The 25,654-nt window shown below is 41.5% G+C and overlaps 1 protein-coding gene across 1 annotated transcript in view; it reads right to left on the bottom strand.

The window, feature by feature from the left end:
• EPG5 (ectopic P-granules autophagy protein 5 homolog) overlaps nucleotides 1-25,654 on the bottom strand; it is a 54,035-nt gene that overhangs the window by 17,952 nt on the left and 10,429 nt on the right. Inside the window, exons 6-27 of the mRNA XM_017819737.1 lie at nucleotides 25,190-25,298; nucleotides 24,769-24,883; nucleotides 24,026-24,176; nucleotides 23,292-23,447; nucleotides 22,774-22,931; nucleotides 18,684-18,838; nucleotides 17,943-18,083; nucleotides 17,574-17,738; nucleotides 16,255-16,377; nucleotides 14,175-14,434; nucleotides 12,705-12,845; nucleotides 11,830-11,974; nucleotides 10,805-11,002; nucleotides 10,035-10,145; nucleotides 9,136-9,255; nucleotides 7,583-7,749; nucleotides 7,260-7,487; nucleotides 5,220-5,343; nucleotides 4,266-4,407; nucleotides 3,159-3,330; nucleotides 1,802-1,964; nucleotides 1,042-1,184 (exon numbers count right to left, since the gene is read on the bottom strand). Coding sequence (XP_017675226.1) covers nucleotides 1,042-1,184; nucleotides 1,802-1,964; nucleotides 3,159-3,330; nucleotides 4,266-4,407; nucleotides 5,220-5,343; nucleotides 7,260-7,487; nucleotides 7,583-7,749; nucleotides 9,136-9,255; nucleotides 10,035-10,145; nucleotides 10,805-11,002; nucleotides 11,830-11,974; nucleotides 12,705-12,845; nucleotides 14,175-14,434; nucleotides 16,255-16,377; nucleotides 17,574-17,738; nucleotides 17,943-18,083; nucleotides 18,684-18,838; nucleotides 22,774-22,931; nucleotides 23,292-23,447; nucleotides 24,026-24,176; nucleotides 24,769-24,883; nucleotides 25,190-25,298 — 3,387 coding nt within the window. The remainder of the gene's footprint in view (nucleotides 1-1,041; nucleotides 1,185-1,801; nucleotides 1,965-3,158; nucleotides 3,331-4,265; nucleotides 4,408-5,219; nucleotides 5,344-7,259; nucleotides 7,488-7,582; nucleotides 7,750-9,135; nucleotides 9,256-10,034; nucleotides 10,146-10,804; nucleotides 11,003-11,829; nucleotides 11,975-12,704; nucleotides 12,846-14,174; nucleotides 14,435-16,254; nucleotides 16,378-17,573; nucleotides 17,739-17,942; nucleotides 18,084-18,683; nucleotides 18,839-22,773; nucleotides 22,932-23,291; nucleotides 23,448-24,025; nucleotides 24,177-24,768; nucleotides 24,884-25,189; nucleotides 25,299-25,654) is intronic.

The following is a 25,654-nucleotide window of genomic DNA, read 5'->3' as shown; positions in this document are numbered from 1 at the left end:
GTCAGAAAGTGATCACTGAAAGATTTTCACGGCATAGTTCCAAAGGATTATTTCTCCCTCTAATCACGTGTTCATCACATTCTTAAGGCATCTCAACTACACTTGTACTGCAAGAAAAATTACCTCTTTTACTTCACAGGCTAAACAATAAAAGGATTAAAACAGAATCGTTTCTTGAGTGTTGCCAAGAACATGTTTTGCTGAGATCAAACCCCCATCTTTACTGAGTCTGAATTAAAGAATCTGAAGGACGTGCAATTCCAGAGATGTAAATCCCAAGAACTAGTTCATCCACAGAATTTTTCAGATCAGTGGTCAAGAATGAACACATAGAAATAGTGAGCAAATATTTTCACTTGTAGAAGGAGTGCACTCAGTAGTAAACCAGCTACACTAAGAGAATCCCAGCAGAAATCTGGAAGATTGAGAAGAACCAAGTTGCAAAACCAGACCTCTAGGATGAACTCTGAAAGGTCTTCAAGAGGAAGAGGGCCCTGGACCACCCCATGTATTCACATCACCCAGAAAAGTGGTATTATATAGCCCTATTCCACTTCACAATTTTGTTTCACATATTGAAAAACTACTTCAAATCATAATTCTCTGTTAAAGAACTATGTCCTGCACTATAACAGGCAAAAACCCATAGAGAGAAATATTAAAAACATACAGTTTAGCCTATGGCTGAGACAGCTTGTGGTACAAGTTTGCCACTGCCTAAAGTTTAACACAGCATCCCTGCCATCATCCAGTGTACTTTTGCAGGGTTAGGAGGGCTATTCCAATACACAGAACAATAAACAGAAGTAGAAAACACTACTGTGTGCCTACTGAGGCTGGATGACCTCCTGATAACAGAGTTATTCCTTTGGAGGCCTGTGTCACAAACACACAAGTCCCAGGATTCATGCTCTGTTGTTGACTCGAGCTGACAAGCGCAGCGAAAAAAACCAACGAAACGGGTTCCACATTTTAGCTCTTAACACACAGGGAAGAGAAACACAAAACATCACTGCCTAAAGCAGTGTCTGAACAACCTACGTTATAAAATTCTCCACGTGCACTGCTGCTTCCACAACGCCCAGGGAAGGCGGCTTCGTAGCTTCTGCCTGCAGCTGTCTCACTTCTTTGCGCAGAGCATGAAGCTGCTGGCTCACCGCCTCGTTTTTGTGCTTCCCTTCAAACTAAGTGACAAAAAAAAAAAAAAAAAAAAAAGAAAAAGACAAACATTCACTTCAGAATTCACGGGTTTTTTTTGCTAAAGCTCCTCCGCGTCGCACCTATTTGTAAAATCGAAGCGGAATCCAGTAAGAGGACTCTGCATACAGATGGTTCTCCCCCGCCGAGAGCTTTGATCAGATTTAGCACATCGTGCCCAAGCACACATCCTCGGTCATGTTCCTCCTTAATTATCACACACACTAATACACTTTCATGTAAGGCTTTTAATCACCGGGAACTGAAACTTAGAGGGGATCAAGAAATTAATTTGCCAAGCAACATGGGAGTATTTCTATAAACATTTTCATGCTTCTGTTCCTGTCAGTGAGCATATTCCCATATCCATGCACTGGGAAACAGTTTAAGGTGGATGCTACGAGCAAAACAAGTTATGCAGCAACTTATCCTTCAGCTGTTGATCTGCCCCTTTTGAGCACTGCATATGAGGTATCTCAGGTAACTATTAGGTGCATGGACTTATTTGGTCAGCTGCTACCGTTCTTATAATGATTCAGACATATCACATTCATCCTCTGTGTCCAGCAGCACCAAGGCAGAAGGGATGATACAAGTTTCTCACCTGGATGGTGAGCAGAGCTGCTCCCTGACAGCCCTTATTGGAAGTCCCCCGGCACTCCAAATGGAGGGTGATCTGCTCTTCCCTGTTCACAAACAGCTTAGGCACCGTGTCCAGTATTTCATTATTGAGAGCAACATGCTGCGATTCCCAGAGAGCTGCAGTTCTGAAAAACCATTTATTCATAAAATTACCAAAATCTGTATTGAAAAACGGTAATGCTAAGAACTCATAAGCAAGAGATGAAACCTCAATTTAATGTGCCGTACAAAGGCTCATGACACCTTCCTAGAAAACATAAAAGGTTATTAAATTAAATTGAGTTAAAACTTCAAAGTAATAGCACTTCAAAGTAATAAAAAAAACAGGTTCATAAGAACAAAACTACTCAAGTATGCATGAGTTCCTTTGAATTATTTTATATGACAACCTGGAAGGAAACTCAATAGAATATCCTCTGTAGAAAATGCAATTTTCCACAAAAAAAAAAAAAACAAAAAAAAAAACCAAACCAAAACAAACTCAACCATGGGATGATTCAGTCAGGGGGAAAAAAAACCAAACCCACCTAAAATTGCTGTTGGAATTGTTTCAACACAATCTCTTGGGTTTAATAACTTTTTGGTTCATAATATCGTTATTAAGTGACTACACTGGGCAAGAACAGCTACAGATTGATCAGTTGTGTTTGAAAATAATTCAGCTGGATTCTCTGATTAAGAATATTAAAAACAGAGAGTCTCTTTCACTCACAAAGCCAACAGATCCAGAAATCAGATTTCTTTCTCGGGGGCTCTGGTGCTTCATATTGCAACTACTACATTAGTGCAAAAGCGTTAAGTAACTCATTGTCAAGAAATTTAGGCTAAAAGGAGGCTTTATTTCAGAAAGTATGACAAATGAGAAAAGAAATGTAGAAGTTAGATGCTGGATCATATAAACTCAGACATTAGATAAGACTTGTGCAGTCTTGTCTCAGTTGAAGGACTAGAATAACAACACGATAGACAAGAAGAAAGAGAAAACAAATAGGATAAGAAATCAAGTACTGATGGGTCTTGTGCCAACACCACAAATGAGGCTGTTGTGAAGGGCATCGTTAGGAAAAAATTCCTGGCTATGAGGGTAGTGAGGCCCTGGCACAGGTTGCCCAGAGAAGCTGTGGCTGCTCCATCCCTGGAAGTGTTCAAGGCCAGGTTGGACGGGGCTTGGAGCAACCTGGGATAGTGGAAGGTGTCCCTGCCTGTGGCAGGGGCTGGGACTGGATGCCCTTTAAGGTCCTTTCCCAAACCATTCTGTGATGATGCTCAGACACTGCTGGACACACCAGAGAGGCAGAAGGAACACAGCTATGACTTACTTGGCATGTTGCTGCAGGATGTTCAGGTCCTTACGCATGAGCTGAACTGCTTCCTTCTGACTCACTAGACTGGCAGAGGAAATGACTGGCACAGGGGCTTTCATTGTCTGGAGTGGGAGAGGGGGCTTGGGAGTATCAAACTTCTTCAAATTATTTATGATCCTCTCTTTGGCTACAAAAAGAAAGCAGAAGCAAGTTCTGTCAATAAGAAAACTTCAGAGGAAGCTCAACAAAAGCATTAATTTTTTGGCATGAAACATTTTCAGCAGCAGACAAGTATTTCTCAGGATTCCTCTTTTTAAAAAGGAAAAAAAAAAAAGTCAACTAATCTTCCTATTTTTCTCAAAGTCTGTTTTACACAGCTAATTTTCATTACCAGCTCCTCCATCACACAAACATTAGGATCAAAAGCCCCACTGCTTTCCTTGTTTCCCCCAACCAGTCCCACCTTCCTCATATCACCCCATTTATTTTCCTCATATCACTCCATTTATTCTTCTCATCTGACAGAGGCTTCCAGATCCAGTCTAAGCAAAATTCATCTTCCTTTCCCTACAGCTCATTCTCACCTTTTGTCTTGTCAGCTCCAGTTCCTCCCCAAAGCACAGCCTCTCCCCAGGTCGGCCTTCTCCTCCTGCTGATTCCCGCTCAGTTTCTTTGTCCAAACTAATTTGCCTATGAAACTATTCCAGTTTCCTTCCATTCCCTCCCTCTCCTTTTTTAATCAGTCACACAAAAAAATCCACTGTTTTCAGTTACAGAGGGTTTTCCCTTTGCTTGCAGCTGTCTCTACCTAAACTTCGGGAAAATTCAGCCTGTGTGGGACATCCTCTGTGCAGAGGAATTTTTGGGGAGCTCACCCATGAAGCTCTAGCTCTGCTCTGTGATGTGGCAAACTTGAAGCCAAAACCATCCATGTTAACCTCTCACATGAGAATCTTAGTGGGGAAACCATGACAACTTCATGCAAAATACTGTACCCAGAGAAAACAAACTGTACTGACATCTTCATTCACGGGCATCATTAAATCCCTAGAGAAACCAGGGCTTTGACACCCTCAAAGTCCTTTATGGTGCAGTTTCATTAATAATATTCTTATCTCTTACCTGATAAAGGGTTGGTGAAATCTGTCTGCCCTGCAGGAACACAGGTTGTATGTGATTCGAGCTGAACCTGCAGCCAAAGGTTTAGAGCTTCCTGAAACTCGTGGTGTATGAGTTCCACATTGACAAACTCCATCCACAAATCCTGAACCACAAAAGAATTAAATTACCATTCCTATTTTGGTCAGTAGCATACACTGTGCATTCATCCTAGTAGCTGTGGAACTAAAATAAGTACATAAAAACAGACCCTGTAGTTTTAGGTCATAAGAAATGTATTATTAAGGGGGAAAACAGCCTAACCTGAAGAATTCTTACCACATATACAGAAGCTACTGAAAAGCATTCGTGACACTTAGAGAAGAAATCTGACATGGTATAATTTCTGACAAATAAGAGACAAAGGGTACAGATTATTAAAAATCTGTTCTTAAAAAGCAAACATGAAGACCACTATAGTCTAAAACATCACGGCATAATTAACTGCTGCATTTCCAGCAGTCACATACACTAGAGGAATAAAAACAAAGCAAGCATAAGGAAATGCCCTTCCAAAATCTCCCCTCTTACAGGTTTTTTAGTTACACTAATTCTTTAGGCTTGATGGACAGAATAATATACACTTCCCACTCACAAACTTATATTTGAACCTGACATTTTACAGACTACCAACATGAGCAGGTTTTGGCTTCCAGTCTTTTGTTATTTAAAATTCCAACTTGAACAATTCTCTAATATTATCTTAGAATGCAAATTACAGAGCAGTACAGAATAAGGACTGTGTTGTCATTAAGATATGTAAGGAATCTACTTCTGAGCCCTCTTTCAAATATAAAGGAAGGCAGTTTGCTGTATGCGTGTTCAAGACTAGTGACACCAAGTCTCTCACTGATTTCAAGGACTCATTTTAACAAGTGAACTTTGGATCCCAGATTTGCAGGGTTATTAGCACTTTACCTGTTGATTCTGCATGACTTTAGCAAGTCTATGTACATCATACTGCTTTGGTAAAGAGGGAATGTATGTGTCTCCTTTCTGGAAATTCTCTTCTTCCAACCACAAAACTAAAACATTACAAAGCCTGAGAAAAAAAGAGAAAAAAAGGGAAAAAACATATCAGTGTGAACTTTGATTGTTCTAGGGTTCAGAATTAAGGCAACAAATACTGCTACAAGGTGACACAGCTCAAAACTGGGGTTTCAGGTGCTTTTTGAGTAGTTTACTGTCAGTTCAAATACCATCAGTGACATGAAGCCACTTAGAAAAATACAAAGAGTAATAACAAAGAGTAACAGGACAAATTCTGAAAAGGAAAACATTTATGCCAATTAGCACAAGACCCAGGACTGGAATAGTCTATTATGCCAGGGAATCTCACCACAACCCAATTCAAATGACCACAGGAAAAAACAGAGTACATGTGAGCAAGTTTGGCTTCTCACCCCATGACTCCTCTAGACTGCCTGCTCTAAAAATCAACATCTGAGTTGAGTCACATTCTTCAAGTTTTTTTTCCAGAGTGTCATTCATGGCTAGTTTATTCTCATTTCCTCCTCTGCTAATAGTGTACTTTTACATAAATACACCTATTTCTTCAGCTGGCATCATTCCACTGAGTGGTACCTTTTCTCTAACCATACTATCCAAGCCTTCCTGACAAGGAAGCACTAAAATGCCATTAAATCTTCACACTGTGGTATTAAATAACACTAGCAAACTCCTGTTTCCTACATCAGTGACATTGGTGAAAAAATGGGAGTGGTCTAGTTCCAAGAAATTGGCCCTTATAAGCCCTACCAATAATTCCCCCCCTGTCTAGGAAACTAGACAGGTCGCTCAACTTCCTTAACCTAAGATTTACTTGGGTGTAGAGCAGTCTGTATTTATACTGGAGTGGGGAACTTCTCTGAAATGAAAGACTGAAAATATCAACCAAGTCACACCCAGTGAGCATCTCTGGACTATTTTTCACAAAGGCCCAAGTAGGATTTATGATCTCCCTTGTTTGTTGGTACAGTACCTACTGACTGCTGAGGGGAGCACCCACCAGGAGCTCAGATTCCATACACCCAAAGCCTTTGAATAAGGGACTCTTTCCAAATAATCCTTTCATCTGGTTTCTGGGACTATTCAAGTACTGCCATATTGCAAACACTTCTTATGGAGGACTTTTCAGACCACAAGTCTCCGTGTTACAGAACCACTGACTTTGGAATAGCAAAGCCTCAGTTTTAGTGTGCATAAGGCATCTCTTAGAAGTTACCATCCCTTACAAAAGTAAGGGATCAGCAGGTGAGTGGCAGTGAGTGACTATACCCCTTTCCTTAGACTACTCCAAGACAAAAAGAGAGCTTTGTGCCAAGGCTTTGGTTAAGCAGACTTATCATTTTTCAGGTGGCACAGAACGCCCTTGGCACAGCTCACCTTTAGCTTGCTAACCAAGCAAACTGCACAAAGTGAATCATGTGCTCAAGTCCCCAGTATATTTCCTGATGAAATCATCATAATTAACATAAATTTAAGCCCTGGTCTGTGACAAACAGATGTATACAAACCAAGTAGCACTCTACATTTACAGCTAGTGATGCACATGTAGGTAGCAGATATGCCTAAACAATAAATATTTTACCAGCACAGGGTTACTACTATTCATTAAAAAGCAAAGCTCCTCCCCTAAGGGGGGGTGACAACTCTATTAACAATGTTTTATTTTTAGTTGTAAAATCAGCCCCCTCTCCAACAGAACACATTGTACCACCAGAGGAACTGATTTGACCACAACCTGGGGAGCTGGGTTAGCGGTGGCCTTGGCAGTGCTGAGCTAATGGCTGGACTTTATGATCTGAATTTTTCAACCTGAATGATTCTATGTATATAACAAGTCCTGCAGCACATCTAAGGCCGCATCCCTTCGCGTCTCACACAGCTACAACTGTGCTGTAGTAGTTACTTGGGCATTTGCACAGAATAAGATGGAACTGGGCAGGTTTTTTTTACCTGACAAGCTCCTTATGCAGCTCAGGTGAAGTAAGGTACTCAGGTGAGCAGCTGGCCTTCTCTGGTGACCTGTCAGTGCCCTCAGCAGGGCTCTCCACCCTCAGTGCTTTGCTGGCAGCGTGGTGGAAGTCTGCCACCTCTATCAACCGCTGTTTCATCTCGTTCAGCAAGTTCACGTGAGCTGCACTCTGGAAAAAACGCCTCCCAATACAGCCATCTACAGGTAACCTGAAAAGCAAACAAAAAAAAGCACAGCTAAGTCTTGTTGCAAGTGCCAAATCAGCATCTCTGCTTGCTGATCTACAGGAGCAGGTGAGACTCACCCGTACTGTGGTCCTGGTCGGTGAAGGTAGAGGAGGAAGAATTTCTGCCAGATCAGTGGCATGAGAGGGTGATCTGCCGGGGTAGCAAGGGCCTGGTGAGCCCAGCGGTAGATCATGAGCCTCTGAAGGGAAGGGACGATGGGCAGCTTCAGCTGGGCCTGGGCTTTCTGCAGAAACAACACTTTCAGACAGGTGTTCTGCTGTAACAGGCTGTCACAGGTTAATTTAACAGAGTAACACAGCACGCACAGTTGGTAATTACAGAGGAGAAAACTTTGGGAACAGTCACACATCTGTTCCAGGTCTTGAAGGATGAGCTGCCCAGCTCACAGTTATGCTGGAGAGCAGAGCTACACCTCCAATGCTGAAAAAAAAATACCATGACGGCTCTGATGCAAGGCCAACATATGGGCCATTGGTGCTAATTACAGCTAATTACTGTTCTTCCTCACAGAGGTAGATGCTCCTGGTTTAGACTTCCAGCATGCTACTTTTATCTTTTTCCAGCCTACATTCCATATAGCTCTAGTGAAAATTCGAAATGTAGAGTAAAACTGACTTGAAGAAAGAATACAGAAGGAAAAGCAGAACGAAGACAAAGCAACACCCCGTATTAGCAACAGCACAGACCCACTAAATCATTGAACAGTCCCACATCAAGCCCTCCTGGACTGTGCCTGATGCAGGGCAATGCAAGGCTTTTCCCCAGTTCCCAAACCTCAGAGCAGACCCTGGCACTACCTCATCACCTACACCAGACCTCAGGAACCCTCAGCATCCTTTTTCCACACACTACCCACATACTACTTGGCTAAATCAAGACATGCAAGCCAAAGGACTAATGTTTTCCAGACTGTGCTTCAAGGATGCGAGACATGTACCAGCCTGGACAGAGCCCAGGCAAATCTAGTTTCATGGGGCTTCATTAAAACACACTGAAACAGCTGAGATGAAAGATGGGCCAAAAGTCACACTTTTGAGACTGGACAGCTTTGCTTTCCACTCGCTTTGCTCCAGAATTTCTAACTGAATTAGGTCAAAGAACCTGGAAAAAGCTTGCAACGTGGCCTAAAATACACCTGATTAAGTTCCTTGTTAAGGGAGAGACCTAAACAGTTCCGAAAGCCTTGGAAAATAATTCAGAAAATGGAGAAAAGTAGAGGCAAAATTCAGATCATCTGAGAAATCATCTGTTTGAAATACAGACTCATTTTCCCACCTGAAAAATAAGCACTCCCCACCCCAGTAGTATAGAGTAAATCCACCAAAAGTCATGAGGCATTCAGATGACCCAGAAAATCATGCAAGAACACAAATTAGTAACTGAAGTCTGAAGTTTTCTGTATTATTTGCATGGTAGTTTTTAAATGTAAAACAACTCAAATGTACTCAAAATGTAGAAGAAAACTTCCCTGGGGTATATTTTCACCTGTAAAGCCAGATAAAGCATTATTTATTCTTTTACCCTGGTAAGAAAAAGTACGTAAGATAAAACTAAATGACACAAGGGAACACTTCTCTCTCTAATAAAAAGGAATGGACAGTTCTCTCACCTTCAAAGCTTGGTCAGGAGTTAAAGCATTAATAACCAGCTCCCCCTCCACAACTCTGCGAAGCTGTGAATCTTCTTCAAATATTGACTCCATATTTAACACCATCCACGAAAACCAGACCTGGACAACACAGAAATAACAGAAACATTGATAAGAAAATAGCGGGGATAGGATCAGGAAGCTTGCTGCTTTCTTAAGAGGAACATGTCTTTGACAGATTCCAACTACAAAGCTGGAAAAGGCAGTATCACATCTCAAGAAGAAAACCAGTTTCCTCTTTATCCTCACATTCAAACTTCCCCTTCGTATTTTGTACTATCTTGGGACAGAAAGGGAAAAGCAGGGACAACAGACAGAATTATCCAGAGAGTTCTGGAGGAAACAAACTCGGTAAAATAAGATCTCCTTTCTCCCACCTGCACTACACATCTCCATTTGTGGTACTGCAGGGTTTTTCTTCCTTTTGCTTGAACAAGGAACTCAGACAGAGAGAAGGCAACTAAAATTCAAAATATTTATCAGATAAAGACTGATCTAATAGAAAAGTCAGGCTTCACATATTTTCTCTTATTAAATAGATTGAGAGTAACTGAAGATTAGAAAGAAAACCTAACTACTAAATCCTATTATACGAATTCTTGGACACAGATTAGACAAACTCTCTCCATGGAAAATGTCCATGTTCCCTTCAGTGTAATAAACCCACAGAATTCTCTTAGGCTAAATTAGGACTTTATCACAAGAAAATGAAAAAAAGAAAATAAAAATCACTCTGGGATAAGAAAAAAAAAGGAACAAGAAAAAAATCTGCAAAAACATGCAAAAGCAGGGAAAAAAGAGCCCTCAAGACACCTCTACACTGCTTATCTCAGGGCTGTTCACACAACACCATCACTTACCTGAGAGGGATTGGCATTGCCCTCCACAAAAGATGGTGTCACATTGCCAGCCACGATCCAGCTAACAAGGGAAGACAGCAGACCTTTGTCACAGTGATAGCCCAAAGCATTCTGCACAGAAACAGAAAACATTTGGGTCTTTTTTTTTTAAGAAGCAGTGATTTAGAAGATTTAGGTATTTCTATTTAGAAGATTTAGGTATGTCACTCTACTTTCATACAAGTTCCTTTCTGACTCATATTGCTACTTTCCCATCTTAGCTCAGCCAGGCACCACTGAGATGCCTGCTTGTACTTCATTTCTTTTTTCAGTGAAAATATCCTGTTTCACTGAACTCTGTTTTTTTCTGGAGAGGAAGTCCCATTTTTGTTCTAAACACACTACTGAACATCTGGAATGCAAAGAACACAAACTGTGATAGAACTCATATGAATGAAAACTGTGTTACAAATTGGTTTTAATAATTACTATCAAAATATCAGACATTTCACTGATTTTGACCCACTCAGAAGAAAATCAGATAACCTCATTATCACTTATGCCAGATTGTCCAGAAAAGCTGTGGCTGCCCCATCCTTGGAAGTGTCCAAGGCCAGGTTGGACAGGGCTTGGAGTAACCTGGTCTAGTGGAAGGTGTCCCTGCCCAAGGCAGGATTCTATGACTGTTTCTGTAGCACTTCAGGAAAATACACTCACATCAAAATCAGAGTGAGCAACAAACAAACTGACCATTTACTCAACAGCCACACCAGTACACCACAACTATTTACCTTGTGCTGTTGGTAAAGCAGCTTTTGTACACAGTCCTCTTGACTGTACTGAAAAGCAGCTTTACATAAGTCATCCAGCAAGCAGAGTGTTGCCCTGTCCCGGTGCCACAGCTGCTGGCTGGTGAGGACCTGGACCCAGAACTCCAGTACTGCAGCTGGTCCCACTCCATTTGGCTGGTCACTTACAAAAATGTGAGTCTGCCAAATAAAAGTGTAAAATCAGTCAACAGATTGCAGCATCAATTAAAGGTTAAGCATCTATTGAAGAACTGTTTAACTTGCACAAGGCTGTGGGCCTATCCTTCAAGTACATGCTCTCTATACCTAAGCAAGGACAGCTTTGTTAACTCCAGCCTCCAAACTCCTGCAAATTCTACAGCCTGGAGAGCAGAGCATCTTGTGCAAGCAGCAAAAACAGGCATAAAAGCCTTAAGCAGGACCCCTGTGACCTGGAGGCATAAATAGCATCTATTTCTTAAGTGTCACCTGCTGTTCCTGTAAAAGGACTTCCCAGAGTAGGTCTGTTTCCCTTACCCTCCTCTAATGTTAGATGACCTTGCTCCTTGACCTCTCTGCACTTCAAAAAAATACTACTGTTCCCTCACACAGCAACATTTTTTTCATCCCACAGCCCCAAATGAATGGCCAAAAGCAAAGCTTTCAAACATTAATACACTTGCTGCATTCCTCGAATAACACAAATAAGAGAGTAGTGCTGCACATCACATTTCCTTTTTTTAAGCAGGTATGACCTGCTATTGGAAAATTAATTTTCCAAGAAGTCTGGAGGGGAAACGTTGTTGTTATGTCCAGTATCAGATGCACTGCCAGATTTAGGCAAGTTTAAGCAGAAGCATTTCAGGAAACTAAACCCAACTATTTAATGCTAGATGCAGGGCACTCCCTGGCTGCACAACTGCCAAATTCAGTATCCTTTCCAACATTAAACACCAGCTTGGTCAAAACAGCCTGGTTTTAAATACTGTCCCCCCTCCCTTCTTTTTTTTGTTAAATAATCTTCTTACCTGTATCATACTACTGAGCAGCTTAACGTTTTCTCCATAGTTCACACCTGTCAAGTGCTGTGTCACTTTATGGGTAACCTGCTGGGTAACTCCTTGAGGGACTCCACTGTCCAGATGAAGGAACAGTTGGATGTAAGATAAAAACCTAGGGATGTCAACAAACGAAATTAACTCTAAAATATCTTCTGCTAAGTAACAAATAGAAGAGCTGTGTCTAGGGAACTTAAAACCAGCTCAACAGCACTGCTGACAGACATATCCAGGGCTTTGAGTCACACCCACAGTGCAGATTTATTTGCTCCACTTTAGCCATATAATAGGCACAGTACGAACATTTCATGGCAGACTGTAATTCAAGGCAGCTCATCAGGACTAAATACAGTCCTTGATCTACATCAGCATCGAAATCTAGCACAGGAGTTGTTTGGGAGACTGTCAAGTGGTCCAAGACAAAGGCACCTCAGTGACCACGTTACAAACTGACCAGGACAGACATCTGAAGTCCAGCACTGGACATACTGTGTCCCTACTGATACTGCCAGCTGGTCTTTCTCACTCATCTAACACCACAGCTACTTGAAATACAGCTGCCTGAAGAACACTTTTGTGGCACAGCAGCAGCAACAGCTGTACACGTGGTGTCAGCAGGACACACTTCTACTACAACTATTTCCTCAACCACAGTCAATGCCAAAAAGTTAGTCAGCACAGAAACCAGATGTACTTCCATCATCATGTTCTCACTGGATGCAAAACCCAGCACGAAGCCATGTAAATTTAACAGTTAAGATTAACTTTCATTGCAATTACCGTAAATTAAGCAAATAAATATATAAAATAAATAAATAAGTGTATCATGAACATAGAATGCTTACTGTTCATTCTTCAGGAGGTAATACTGGCAAGAGTAAAACAATGGTAAAATTTTATCCAGCACATGCACCACTGTTCTCAGATGTCTAGACTGGACGAGTACACCCAAAAGAGGGATCCCTTCAGCACAGAACTTCTCAATGCTATAAAAAAAAAGTATATAATTAAGAAAAACACATTGACTATCAGTAGAAAGAAAGATTAGGTGTTGATTTAGTCTCTATAATCTGAGATGTAAATACATTCATAACTTTACACTTCATCTTTGAAAACCTAAACAGCTAAATCCAGAGCTTTTTATTCAGCTATAGGAACCATTCAACTGCTGACAGACTAGGTAAGTATTTCCTGCCCTTCTGTGGATGTGTCCCATCTTCTGAAAATCCCTGGAGATGCAGGTCTTCCTCCACATCTCAGTTTAAAGCTCAGTGGTGTTCCCTAACCCAGCCAACTCGCCTCCCTGTTTGGGCAAAAGAAGAACCCACAAAGGGAGTTTCACATGTTCTGGCTTTGACATCTCCTCAGTTCGGAGGATGGTCTGCACATCTTTCTTCACTACTTGTAGATGGACCCCCCAGTTTCAAATGGGGGTTAACAGTACTGTTTCAAATGACTATTTTCACCTTAACATGCAGAAGGCAAAAAATACTATTAGCAAAATAAAGGAACTACCGTGTTCTTTGAAAGAAGAATTCAGGAAGAATTTCTTTTCACAGAAGGGGTTGTCAGGCATTGGAACAGGTTGATCAGGGAGGTGGTAGAGTCACCATCCCCAGAGGTGTTCAAGAAACAAACTGGATGTGGCACTCAGTGCCCTGGTCTAGGTGACATGGTGGTGTTTGGTCAAAGGTTGGACTCGATGATCTCAGGCGTCTTTTCCAACCTAAATGATTCTGTGATTCTGTCCAACTACAGTCACAGAATCACAGAATAATTAGGGTTGGAAGGGATCTCTGGAAATCCTCTAATCCAATCCCCCTGCCAAGGCAGGGTCACTTGGAGCGTCACACAGGAAAGCATCCAGGTGGGTTTAGGATGTCTCCAGAGAGGGAGACTCTAAGACCTCCCTGGGCAGCTGTTCCAGAGCTCTGCTACCCTAAATATAAAGAAGGTATTCTTCGTGTTGAGGTGAAACTTCTTGTGTTGTAGTTTATGGCAATTGCACCTCATCCTATTGCTGGGTAGAGTCTGGCATCATCCTCTGACACCCACCTTTGAGATGTTTACGTGCATTAATGAGATCCCCTCTCAGTTTTCTTTAGGCTAAACAAGCCCAACTCCCACAGTGTCTCCTCAGAAGAGAGACACTGTCCCCAACAGACTCCTCAATGCCTTGCATCACAAGTCCTTTTTCATTCAAACAGGCATGAAGAACTTTAACAACCCTCATCTCACCACCAGGGAGGTTGCTCAGTCACTGGGGCCAGTCACTGGGGCCACCCATCCAAGGCAAACACACAAGAAGCACTTACCTGTGCCCCAGGGTGGTCATGGCCAGTGCCAGGTAGCAGCCTATGGGGATGTTTGCTTTCACAGCCTTGAGCAGGGGGTGCAGCGCGACCGACTCGGCCGCGTCGAGCGCGCTGTCGCACACGGGCACGGGCGGCCCGCCCTGCTGCACCCCGCGGTCGTTCCTGTGCAGCTTCAGCCTCAGAATCAAACTCCAAGCCCACTGGTTGAAGGAAGTCTCCGGCGTTTCTCCGTAACGAACAATGCTGGCTAAGTAGGAGACCTGGGACAGAGCAGCAGGAGCAGAAATGAGAGGGAGCACAGCTGAAACAACACAGCACACGTGGCTCCAGTCGGGGACTTGGGGCAGCTCGGATGGGCCTGCTCTTCTATCACAACACTGTGACACAGGAACTGGCACTAGATGATCTCTGGGGTCCCTTCCAACCCAAACCTTCTATGATTGTACGATCAGACCAGCAGTAGTTATTCTTTAGACACACCATGTAGTTTATCTAAACACTCTGTTCCTATTGCCTTGATTTCCACCTCCTCTCCCTACCCCTCCCATCCTTTTTAGTAAAGGCTGTCAACACTGTTTGCCTAGATTTTTCCAAGCTGGATGTGGATCTTGGATTGAATTTTGATTTTACTACTGAAAAAAGAAAGCCACACAACAACCTTCCACAATGTTTACAACCTTTAGGACAGCTAGTGTAAAAAAAGTAGCATATGTCAAAAAAAAAAAAAAAACAACTAAAACCTAGCAGCCTCTCCTTAGAAAGAAGTCTGTAATGTGGACAGGTAGAGTCTGTGCCACCTACATGTGGCCGTGGTCATGAAGATCCTGTCTAGATCAGAAAGTATTATAAATCTTGGGGAAAACAAAATATTGTACGTGCTCTGACAGAGTATTGTAAATTGCAGAGCTGGGAGGCAATGCAGGCATTTCACCCTCTCAGAACAGGGGTACAAAAACCTAAGCACTATTTTCTCTCTAATTCCATTTACGAGCTCAGGCAAGTCAGGACAGATTCCCCAATACAAGTGGCAGCCAAGGCTGAAATAGGCTTAAAATAGAGAACTCCTCTGGCTGGCACAAAACAACAAACCATGGCCAAGTAGTGCAGAGGGGCAAGTCAGAAAAGATCAGAGACAACAAGGAACATGAAGAGTGTGGGAAGAAAACACGGGGGGGAAAAGCACGTGGGAGGAGGAAACATTGTACAAGAAATCCTGAGAAGACAAAGTACAGCACAATGCTAAAAGCTCTGAATAAATAAATGGAAGCATCTTGGATTGAACAATGAAAACAGGGATTTTTTTTAATCGTGATCTTTCTATCCTTCCATTCCCCTTCTGTAACTTGGAGCTATCCCTTCCTCAGTGACTGATGTGCTGTAAAATCAACGTAACAAACATTTGTGGGGTGTTCAGGTCACACAGCACTGACTGAAAAGCTTCTAAAGGGATTAACATCTGAGTCTTCAAATAAGGTAATACTAAGAGATGGAATCATAGGGAGGATGTCTCTTCTGCTCCAGTTTGTGACTATTCAACTACAGATCTACATGGGGGTCAAAATTAAAATGACTATTTCAAGAAACATCGAGAGAGAATATTTACAAGGGCCTGGAGTGACAGGACAAGCAGGAATGGCTTCCTACTGACACAGGGTAGGGTTAGATGGGACATTGGGAAGAAATTCTTCCCTGTGAGGGTGGTGAGGCCCTGGCACAGGTTGCCCAGAGAAGCTGTGGCTGCCCCATCCCTGGGAGTGTCCAAGGCCAGGTTGGACAGGGCTTGGAGTAACCTGGTCTAGTCCTTGCCCGTGGTACAGATGATCTTTAAGGTCCTTTCCAACCCAAACCATTCTATGATTTTATGATTCTCATACAGATGTTCCACATAAGCCTAACAGCTGTTTTCAGACAGCTCTGTGGGTGCAGACAATACTGAATGTTGGTATGTTATGATACTCTAGCAGGATCGAGATAGAACATCTTTAAAAAAATAAAAGAAAGAAAACAAGGTCTTGACTTGCAGTTTTTCCTGATTATCACCATTCATAAGGTATTTCCTGTAATTCTGAAGAACAGATACCTGCTTTATGCTTTCAGAAAGCAGCCCAGCATAGGGTTTCTGGGAGAGATATTTCTGATACGCTTCCAGGACCATCAATGCAACTTCAGAATGGACAGCTGGATCCAGATGAAGAGCAGATTGCTAAATACAGAATCAGAACACAAAACTTTATGTAATTTTAAAAGGTCTCTACAACTGTATCATTCAGTTGCACTACAGAGAAATAAATCTTAATCTCTTTCTGGCAGTTCAAATTAAATATTACGATATCCAGGCAAAATCTTGCCCATAAGAAAAATTCAGCCCAACATTTAAGAATTCTGGGCTCACACCGGGCAAACACAAATAGATTATTTAAAAAAAAAAAAAAGTTGATCACAATCACTTTCCATGTGCATTTCATGAATTTATAGCAATTAATCCAAAAATCCATAGATGCCATTTTAAATTACATAACACAGAAACTGGAATTCTTCCCTTTAAAAGCAAACCCAACCCACATCACCATGTTTTTTGTATGAAAACACAGTAATTTCCTCTTATCAACTGCCACATTACAGAACTGTTTTTCTCCATATCAGAAGGCACAGACATGGCCCTGTTAATGCACAGCAAAGATCTCTCTGTTCATTTTCCCTACCTTTTCCCTTTTTCTTCACACGTCATCAAGAAACAGGGAGAAAAAGTAAATATTTTTGTACAAGCATCAACACAGCAAAGAGAAGAGTTCAGAATGACCAAATGCCCAGGCTGCAATGCTAAAATGGATTGCAGAACATAGACAACAGGGTTTTTTTTCCCCCAATTTATTTCTGTTTCTCTCTAAAATAGCATTTACCCTCGAAGTGGATCCTGAACTGATTAAGCTCCTGGAGGAGCCCAATATATGGACCAATTTCTAATCACTTAAATAATGTTCAGGGTTCTGAAATTTTTCATTTCCATCATTAGTTTTCTTGCATTGTGAAAGACATACCTGGATACCAGCATGCAAACTACAGCCACACCAGTCTCCTACAAACTCCTTGGAAGATTCCTCTATTTCTGCAGCCACAGGCATCTTAATCTTAATCATAAAAATTGTCCTGTCAGCTGTTTCCTCTTGTTTAGAGAGAGGAAACTCTCGCTTAAATGTCTCTTTTAATCTCAGCTACAAGAAAGCAGCATGAGCAGAACGTTATAAAATTACTGTGAAGTTCCCATCCTGTGCTATTAAGTGCACAGACATTATATAAAGCATGTAATTAACTGTTTTCCAGTTCATTTCTAATCCCAAGTTGAGTAAAGCTTTTGCTCTGAAAAACTGAGGAGTTTTCAAAACTGTTTTCAATACATACCTGCTCCCCAAATCCCCAGTTCAGCCCTTCCAGGATAATGCAGGCAAGCTTATTCTCCACTGTTGTCAGGCCGTAATTTAATAACCAGTCACGAATCAGCGCTATCTCGGATGGAGAAGGCTTCCACAGGTACAATGGCAGCTCTTTAAACAGGTACAAGGAAACCTTTGAGGACAGAAAAAAAAAAGGATAATCAGGACTCAACACAATAATCAGCATTATGCTCTTCTGTCTTAAAGAGTGGAATAACCAAAAAACCCCCATAGACAGGTCTTTACACAATCCATTCATGCCAAGACGTATCTTGTGACACAGTCTGGTTATGGCCTCCAGTTTTAACTGCTTTAAATGATGGACATTGCCACTTACCATCCCAACCTTCTCAATGGTCTCTCTAATTCGATCCAGCAGTATGGAAATAATCTGCGTGTGGATGCTGGCAATGGCTCCCAAGAGTTCTCGACCAACTTTGGAAAACGTCTCTCTTGTGGAAAGGCTAACATAGGACACCTGGAAATATGAGCAGGAAGAAGTTACTGGTCTTGGCTGACCTTCACTGGCACTGAAATAAAATGTCTTTTGGAAAATACAGAACTGAATTGCTCAGTAACTGGTCATCGTGCACAAAGATTACTCATAAATGCCAATATTAAAATTAAAATGATTGCCCCAAAAGACAAAGGAACTGCTATGTCACAGTGCTAAACACAAAGTCCAAAATTAAGCACAGGACCAACACCACAACACACTAAAAAAATTAGCACCAAAATCTAGAGACCACAACAGAAAAAACACCACACAAGGAAGTTCAGAGCTACAGGTTAGATCTGCATCAGAAAAATAAAACAACAAAATAACCCCCCCCCCATTTTTCTTCATTTGTTTCATTCTGGATTTGTTTACAGAAATGCTGTTCTTTTTCCCAGAAATAAAAGCCAAGTCCTTCAGGCTATTTTAATTCAGCACCAGATTATAAATCTCAGAAGTTGCCCTTTCTTAGTTCCATGGTATAATAAACAACAGAAGCCAAGAAAGTTCCACACCTTCCACTGTTAGAAATGGAAAGAGCACTTCCATCCTTCTCCTGAATGGGCCAGTAACATCACTCACCTCATATATCTCCAGAACAATGATTTTGATAAAATCCTCATCAACATCAGCCCGTTTGGTTTGTGCCATCTGAGCAAATGTGGTGAGCAGACAGATTTCTTCTGAGCAGTTCATTGACTGGAGATACTTTTCAAAATTTTCGAGGTGCTGTGGGTCTAGGGAAAAAAAAAATCAAGTGAAAGAAACATGATAAAAGAAGTGTTATAGGACAGATATCAACATTTATACACTTACACTCCAGTCCAGGAGAAGGAACCAGTAACAAAGTAATTATAATCACTGGAGTCTTGTAAATTAGTAGCCTCTCTTCAGGAGTGGCTGAAATTCAACTTTTAGTATTATTTTAACTATGCCATGTCAGTCATCCACAGGAAGAACTGCTTGAATCTTTCTGCTTTTTAAAAACAGTATCACAGTTTTGGCTTCCATTACATACTAGAGCAATTAATTCCACAGATTAAGCCCAAATTATATGAAAGGATTCTAGTTTTAATCAGGACACGGCCAGGAGAAGATTAAAACTCAGTCCATCCAGGCACAGCAGAGAGGTTTTGATCAAGAAGAGAGACATTGCCCATTTCACATCCCTTGATCTCAAGCAGCAATTAAACTGGGGAGATCATTCTATGATGATTACAAATAAAAATACTGCAAGTATTTTGCCCTGGGCTTAGATTATGCCTAAGAGTTACAAGGAAAAGCGAGACTCAATTTCTCAAATTCAATACAAGAAAAAGTACTGGGTGCACTTGTTTGAAGCGTATCTCTGAAAACAGAGAACTGAAGCTGCACAGGAAGAAAGGCTACGAGATGCTTTCAGGTTTCCTCTTTAAACCCGACAGTGAGATGCTGCCAAACACAAATAAATGTTCCTTTCCTAAGGCTGGGGGACAACAGGAAGGCCAGGGTACAAGGAAACCTCCACGGGGCTTTAAAATAACTTAAAATTAAATAATATTAAAATATTTTATTTAAAGTAAAATAATTTTAAATTAAAATAACATATAACTAAATAGAATTTCTGCAGTAAAGCAAGGACTGGAAGCAGCACTTGAGCTGCAAAAAGGTTTGGAGAGTGGCCTGCCTCCTCTGAAGCACAGCATGCCAGTAAGAACTGTTTACAGTGATTTTACCATAGCAGTGGAATATACAGAAAAAGCACTTATTGTGGCACTCAGCTACCCAACCTGTACAGGCACATGCTCAGCGGGCTTGTGATTAAACACTCGCACTTAAGTTACAGTCTATTTTAAGGGCTTTCAAGAATTTTGCAACTGTACCTCAACCTGAGAAGGTCAGGCTTGTACAGGCAAAGCACCTCATGAACAGCAGGCTGGAGGATTGTGCAATTTAGGGAACAGTTTTTCCATACAGTAAGATAAACTACGCTCCTGGTAGATACAGTAGACACAGAGGAGATGTCTCATCCATCAGCCTCCCTCTCCTAACGTTATATTTCATCCTTGTGGCAGAAGCTACAGAGAATTACATTCTCTTGTTTGCAGGTTTTTTTAGGGTAATGCAGAAGGACATAAAAAAAATGACCATGCCATTACTGTATCTAAAGGCACAGCACAGTGACCCACAGCGTGGGGAAGGGGTTGTCTGTGGGTTCCTCAAACCCACACCAAGCCATCACCTGAGACTGAAGGATGTGGACAAGGAATAAGGCAAGAAGAGACCCTCCACTTAAATCCTGTCATCTCACAGTGGGGCCACCACATTTTCACCACACACTTGCCAACTGAGCCAATTCTCTTCCCCAGACCACACTACAGTTCAAATTCAGAGACACCCTAAAAATCAGTGGCTCCTCAGATCTTGCTACTGGCAGCAGGGAAACTGACCAGGAACAGAATCCTAGAATACCAGAATGGTCTGGCTTAGAAGAGGCCTTAAGGATCACCTCGTTCCAACCCCTTGCCATTGGCAGGGATGCCACTCGCTGGAAGATTGCCCAGGTCCCCATTTAAGCAGCCTTTGAACACTTCCAGGGACAGGGCAGCCACAGCCTCTCTGAGCAAGTGCTGTTCATCAGGTTCTCACGGTCATTTGCAATGGAAGCAAAGACAAAACTGTTCATCTTACATTCATAAAACTTAAGAGAACACACGCTTGTAATCACACAGGTCTGAAATATCAAGGAGAAACTACCTGGTAATTGCTTGTCAATGAAAACATGATATCCAAAGCAAGTTTATTAGCATACTCAAGAATACCTCAAGTAACTGGATGTTCCTTAATTCCCCATGGGGGTATTTTATTATACCTGATATGTCCATAGTCCAGAAGTTGTCCTGGTAAGTTCAGCTCCCTCATAGCACTCCACTTCATCAAGCAATTTCTGACTATTCCTTAAAAGCAACTATGCTCTCACCTCCACATATGCAAGCTTAAGCTTCCATCAATTACCCGGGCTTGCTGTAGATTCACCACTCTTTTCTCAAGCTTAATTTGGGAAGGAAAAATCAATAAAAAAGGTTCTCTCCCAAGGGAACGTTAATGTAACAGTCTTCCAGGGTATTAATTACAGTAAATTAAGCATTATATTGATGTCAGTCAAAAGAAGGTATTTCAGAAGATTAGATGGATTTCACTGAAAGAACTGTTGATATTCCCTGTCTAGACATCAGTGAAAAACAGCATTGTGCTGACATCACCCACTGAGGAGAATGAAGAGGATAAAAATACCCTGCATCAGCATACCAGGGAATTTAAAACAAAAAAAGTTACCTAGAAGCAAAACAATGCCTGAAAAAATAATAATTTTGAAAATAAATCAGTGTTTGTTACTGCAACTCACAGCATCATACTACATTCTTTTTGAGATGCAGTAAAAATTGTACAGCAAAAAGAAAAATAAAGACATTCTACTGAAACAGTGTTACTGTTGCTGTTTTGGCTGTAAAGTGCTAATTAGATCAGCACTTCATCAAGTGCACACAACTACAGTGCTGATACCTCTCTCCCACTCTGTGTAAATTGCCTTAAATGCTAGCTGAGCTTGCACAGAGCCAGGACACTCAGTGACCTCTCAAGATCACCGTTTTCTTCTGCTTCTCCACCAAAATAGTCACCTAGCCTACCACCCAGCTGAAAAGTACAACTGACAAGAATGAGATTCGCTCTCCCACAAGACAGCAAAGAGGCTGTGAAGTAGGGAGTTCCTGCTTTGTTTACCTGTCCCCCTGTCAGTCAAGTCCCGAAATATTTTCCATGAAGGCAGCAGCAAAGGGAAAGTAGCATTCCAGCTGGCCTCTTAATAACTCTGCTACAGCTTAAGCCACCACAGTCACTGTGGAGATCAACACAGGACAGAAGGCAAGAGGAAATAGAAAGAAAAGGTGCCATTTAGGACAAGAAACACGTCAAAAGAAGGCTTGAGATAAGGGAAACACATACTTGTGGAAGACTAGCAGATCTCTCACAATGCAAGTTACTGAAGCCAAAACTAGGAGGTTTAGGGGGAGGCGGAAAATGGAAACTCTAAAAAAAATATTATTTTACTGTCAAGAGCTCAACAGTCAGTTCACCAAAAACAAACAAACAAACAAACAAAAAAAACAAAAAAACCAACCAACCAACCAAACAAACAAAAAACCCAACAACAAAAACCCAAACAAAAAAACAAACAACAACAACAACAACAACAACAACAAAAACACAAAAAAAAACCAACCACAAAACCAACAAACAAACCAACCCAACCAAAAGACTACCAAACTAAGACTAAGTGATACAGAATTCTCTATTTTAGTGTTTAAACCTCGCTCTCCAAATACTCCTGAAGGTCAAGACAGGAAGTGGTACAAGAATACAAAAGATGTACCTACTGCATGGCACTCTTGCAGCTCTGAAGGAGCCAGAGAGAAAAATAAATGGACAGTAGATCTGAAAATTGCTGTTAAAATAAGAGTCTGGGCGAACAAGTACTGGAAAATCATGAACTGCCCAAGACATTTCTAAGGCCACTGGAGCAGACATGCTGTTGAGGGTGTGTTTGACAATGCAACCTGCAAAGAATTAAACCCATAGCTGGTGCAGCAGTAGCTGAATGGATTAGTAGCAGTCCTGTGTGTAGGAATTTTACCTTTGAGCCTTTGCTTGCAGTCAGCAGGTTCCAGAGCAGAGCAGAGCTTTTCCAGGTGCTCGTTCTCAGCACAGTGCATGACAAAGAAGAGCCTCCAAAGCATGTTGCTGGATAGTGTTCCGTAAGGCATCTCGGACATGAATAACCAGACTCCCAACCTGTTGGATTTGAAGAGGCAATTAGAAACAGTTTCACCATGAAAAATCCCAACATTTGAAAAGGAGACCTATGCACACATTTCTGCTATACAACAGAACTGGCAATGTGAGGATGTGTATTAGCACCTCAAATTCTGAGTTAACATCATTCTGAACTGAGCAAGTCCTCAGAGCTTCTGCCAGGTGCTACAATCAATGGCATAGTTCCTCCCCATCTTGATGCTACCAATGCACTGAAAAAATCCTATGTATTTCAGCTTTGTCTAAACCATTTAAGCATTTAAAGCTACTCCAAATCCCAGTTTCAAATATCTAACTCCTCCAAGATGCAGCCAGTATAAATCACATGGGACAACCCACCTTTTGGCCTTCAGAACATGTAGAACAGCCCTAAAAAACAGCTCATCAAACTCCAGTTGCAATTTTTCCAGAGAGTAGGGATGTGCTACTGATCCATATTGTCTGTTGGCACTAACATACTGGGCCCAGTGGTCACTCACATGACAAAGTGTCATCCTACACAGCAGAACAAACAAAGTCAAAGTGGGATCATTAAGTATGTCATCACCACATGAAAACATAGACAAGGCCAACCAGAACAGAGTCCGGTCACAAGAGACATGGCCCTCTGCCTTCCAGAGATTTCTGCAGAAATTCCATTAATATAAAATTTCTGCATTCTCCTTCCTTGGTTTTGCAGGCAAACAATGCAAATTATTCTGTTATACCAAATTAATTTGTGTGTGACCTTCAGAGCCTTAAGATAACTGTACACAAGGAAATGGCAGTACATGCAGAAAGCTCATTCAAGAAAAATTATACTGAGAAAGTTACTGCTCACATAACACAAGAAGAAAAAAGGATTTTGTCACCAATTTAACTGTATTGCCTGTTGAGAACATGCTCCTAGAAGCCACAGCAAGGGACTGACAGAGATTTAAAAATAAAGAGCAACTTTTAGGTCTTGATTACATTTACTTTGGGTTTTTTGGTTGTTTGATGGTTGGTTCGAGGGGGTTTTTTGGCAGCTCTGAACTTTATACCGGGCCATACGAAACAAATTGACTCACATCACAGAGAAAATGTTCTCTTACTTGATGAGATGACCAATTCTCTTCACAAACTGCCGGTACCGTGCTCTGTTAAATGTTTCTAACCCCGCAGACAGAAGTTCCACTAAGGAGTTTGCAAAGGCAAAAATCTTCATCATCTCCTGGGGAGTTGTTTTCTCGGGAAAATAAGCACCTAAGACAAAGACAGAAAAATAAGACCAAAAAAGAGTGTTAGTTTTGGTTTTTTAAGTAACTTAAGAAGCACTCAAAGCAACCATTCACCATATGGCTGGCAAATAGTGCATTATTTGCCAGCTTTACAGTGAATTGAAATGTACATTTTTTTTTATGAAATGAACAATAACACCTGTTAAGTATCAAAGTACAAATAAACTATGCAGGTTATAAGAGACTTCCAGCAAGAAATTATCTTCATGCACTTGTCCAAAGATTTTGCAAAAAAATCGAGAAAAATCACAGTGAGATTACAGCTAAAAGGCAAGGGGGAAAACAGTTCTGGAAGCACTTTTGGGAGTTAAGTACCAACCAGATCCAAACTCAGGGAAAAGATTCCAATGTTGTGCATGCTAGTAATGTTGTACGTTTTTAATTCATATATACCCTTCCATATATCTCATCTATTTATTTAGCCTGTGAGTTGTTGCTCAGGTTCATTATTACTTCACTCACAGGGTCTCAAAATGCAGCAGTATTCTTGGCAGTGGTAGTCATTAATACAATTAGCACAAGCAAAATTAAGAATAGCTCTTTAGCAACTGATTTACCTCCAGACTTAAACCCGAGGAACTGCTGAAAGAGTTCATGGAATGGAAACTGTGACAACAGAGCAATCAAGTCGTCTTCTGAAAGCAGAATCCAGCTTGTTTCAGGATCCTCATCCTACAGACAAACACAGGTGCTTTCAGTAGGTTCACAATAAAACCAATGGTAAAAGTGCTTCACTACTGTATTAATTACAGTTTTGTAAGCAGCAACCCAAACGTTTTGAATTCTATCTGTTAATACCCATTCTAGGAAGCTCCACACTCTACAGGAATAAAAGCAGAGTAAAACAGAAGTAAATTTCAAATCATGCTTTTTAACTTAAAAAGCCAGTTTTTCTTCATCTGTTTCACAAGGATCAATAAGCTTGAGCAAAAGTGTAAAAGGAAAAAAAGAGAAACAAAAGTAAGTCATCTGCTGTACCTCTTCTCCTCCTTCATCTACAAGGGTCCAGTTCCCAGATTCCTTCCCAGACGAAGAGGAACTTTTCCTTTCACTTGGTTTCATATGGCACATGAAGTCCACACGATTTCTGGTTTAAAGTGAAAAATCAAGTGTAAAAAAATGTAGAGAATCAAAAACCTCTGAAACATCTTTAGTTAAGAGAAGATATTGGAAAAAAAAAACCAAAAACCAGATACAAGAACGAGAAACTAACAAGTGCAGCAGGAAGCTGCCCAAGCAGAAAAGGTCCTGTGGGTGCTGGTGGCAGCGGCTGGACACGAGCCCAGGTGTGCCCAGGGGGGCAAGAGGCCAATGGCCCCGGGGCTGTCCCAGCCGTGGTGTGGCAGCAGGGCCAGGGCAGTGCCCTCCCTGTGCTGGCACTGCTGAGGCACCTCCAGTGCTGGGGCAGTTCTGGGCCCTCAGACAAGAGAGACATTGAGGGGC

Source organism: Lepidothrix coronata, unplaced genomic scaffold (genome assembly GCF_001604755.1).
Source record: "Lepidothrix coronata isolate B3197 unplaced genomic scaffold, Lepidothrix_coronata-1.0 Scaffold77, whole genome shotgun sequence".
In the NCBI taxonomy this organism is placed as follows: Eukaryota; Metazoa; Chordata; class Aves; order Passeriformes; family Pipridae; genus Lepidothrix; species Lepidothrix coronata.
Note: the sequence above shows the minus strand (reverse complement) of the source record. Positions and strands in the feature narration are given on the sequence as shown.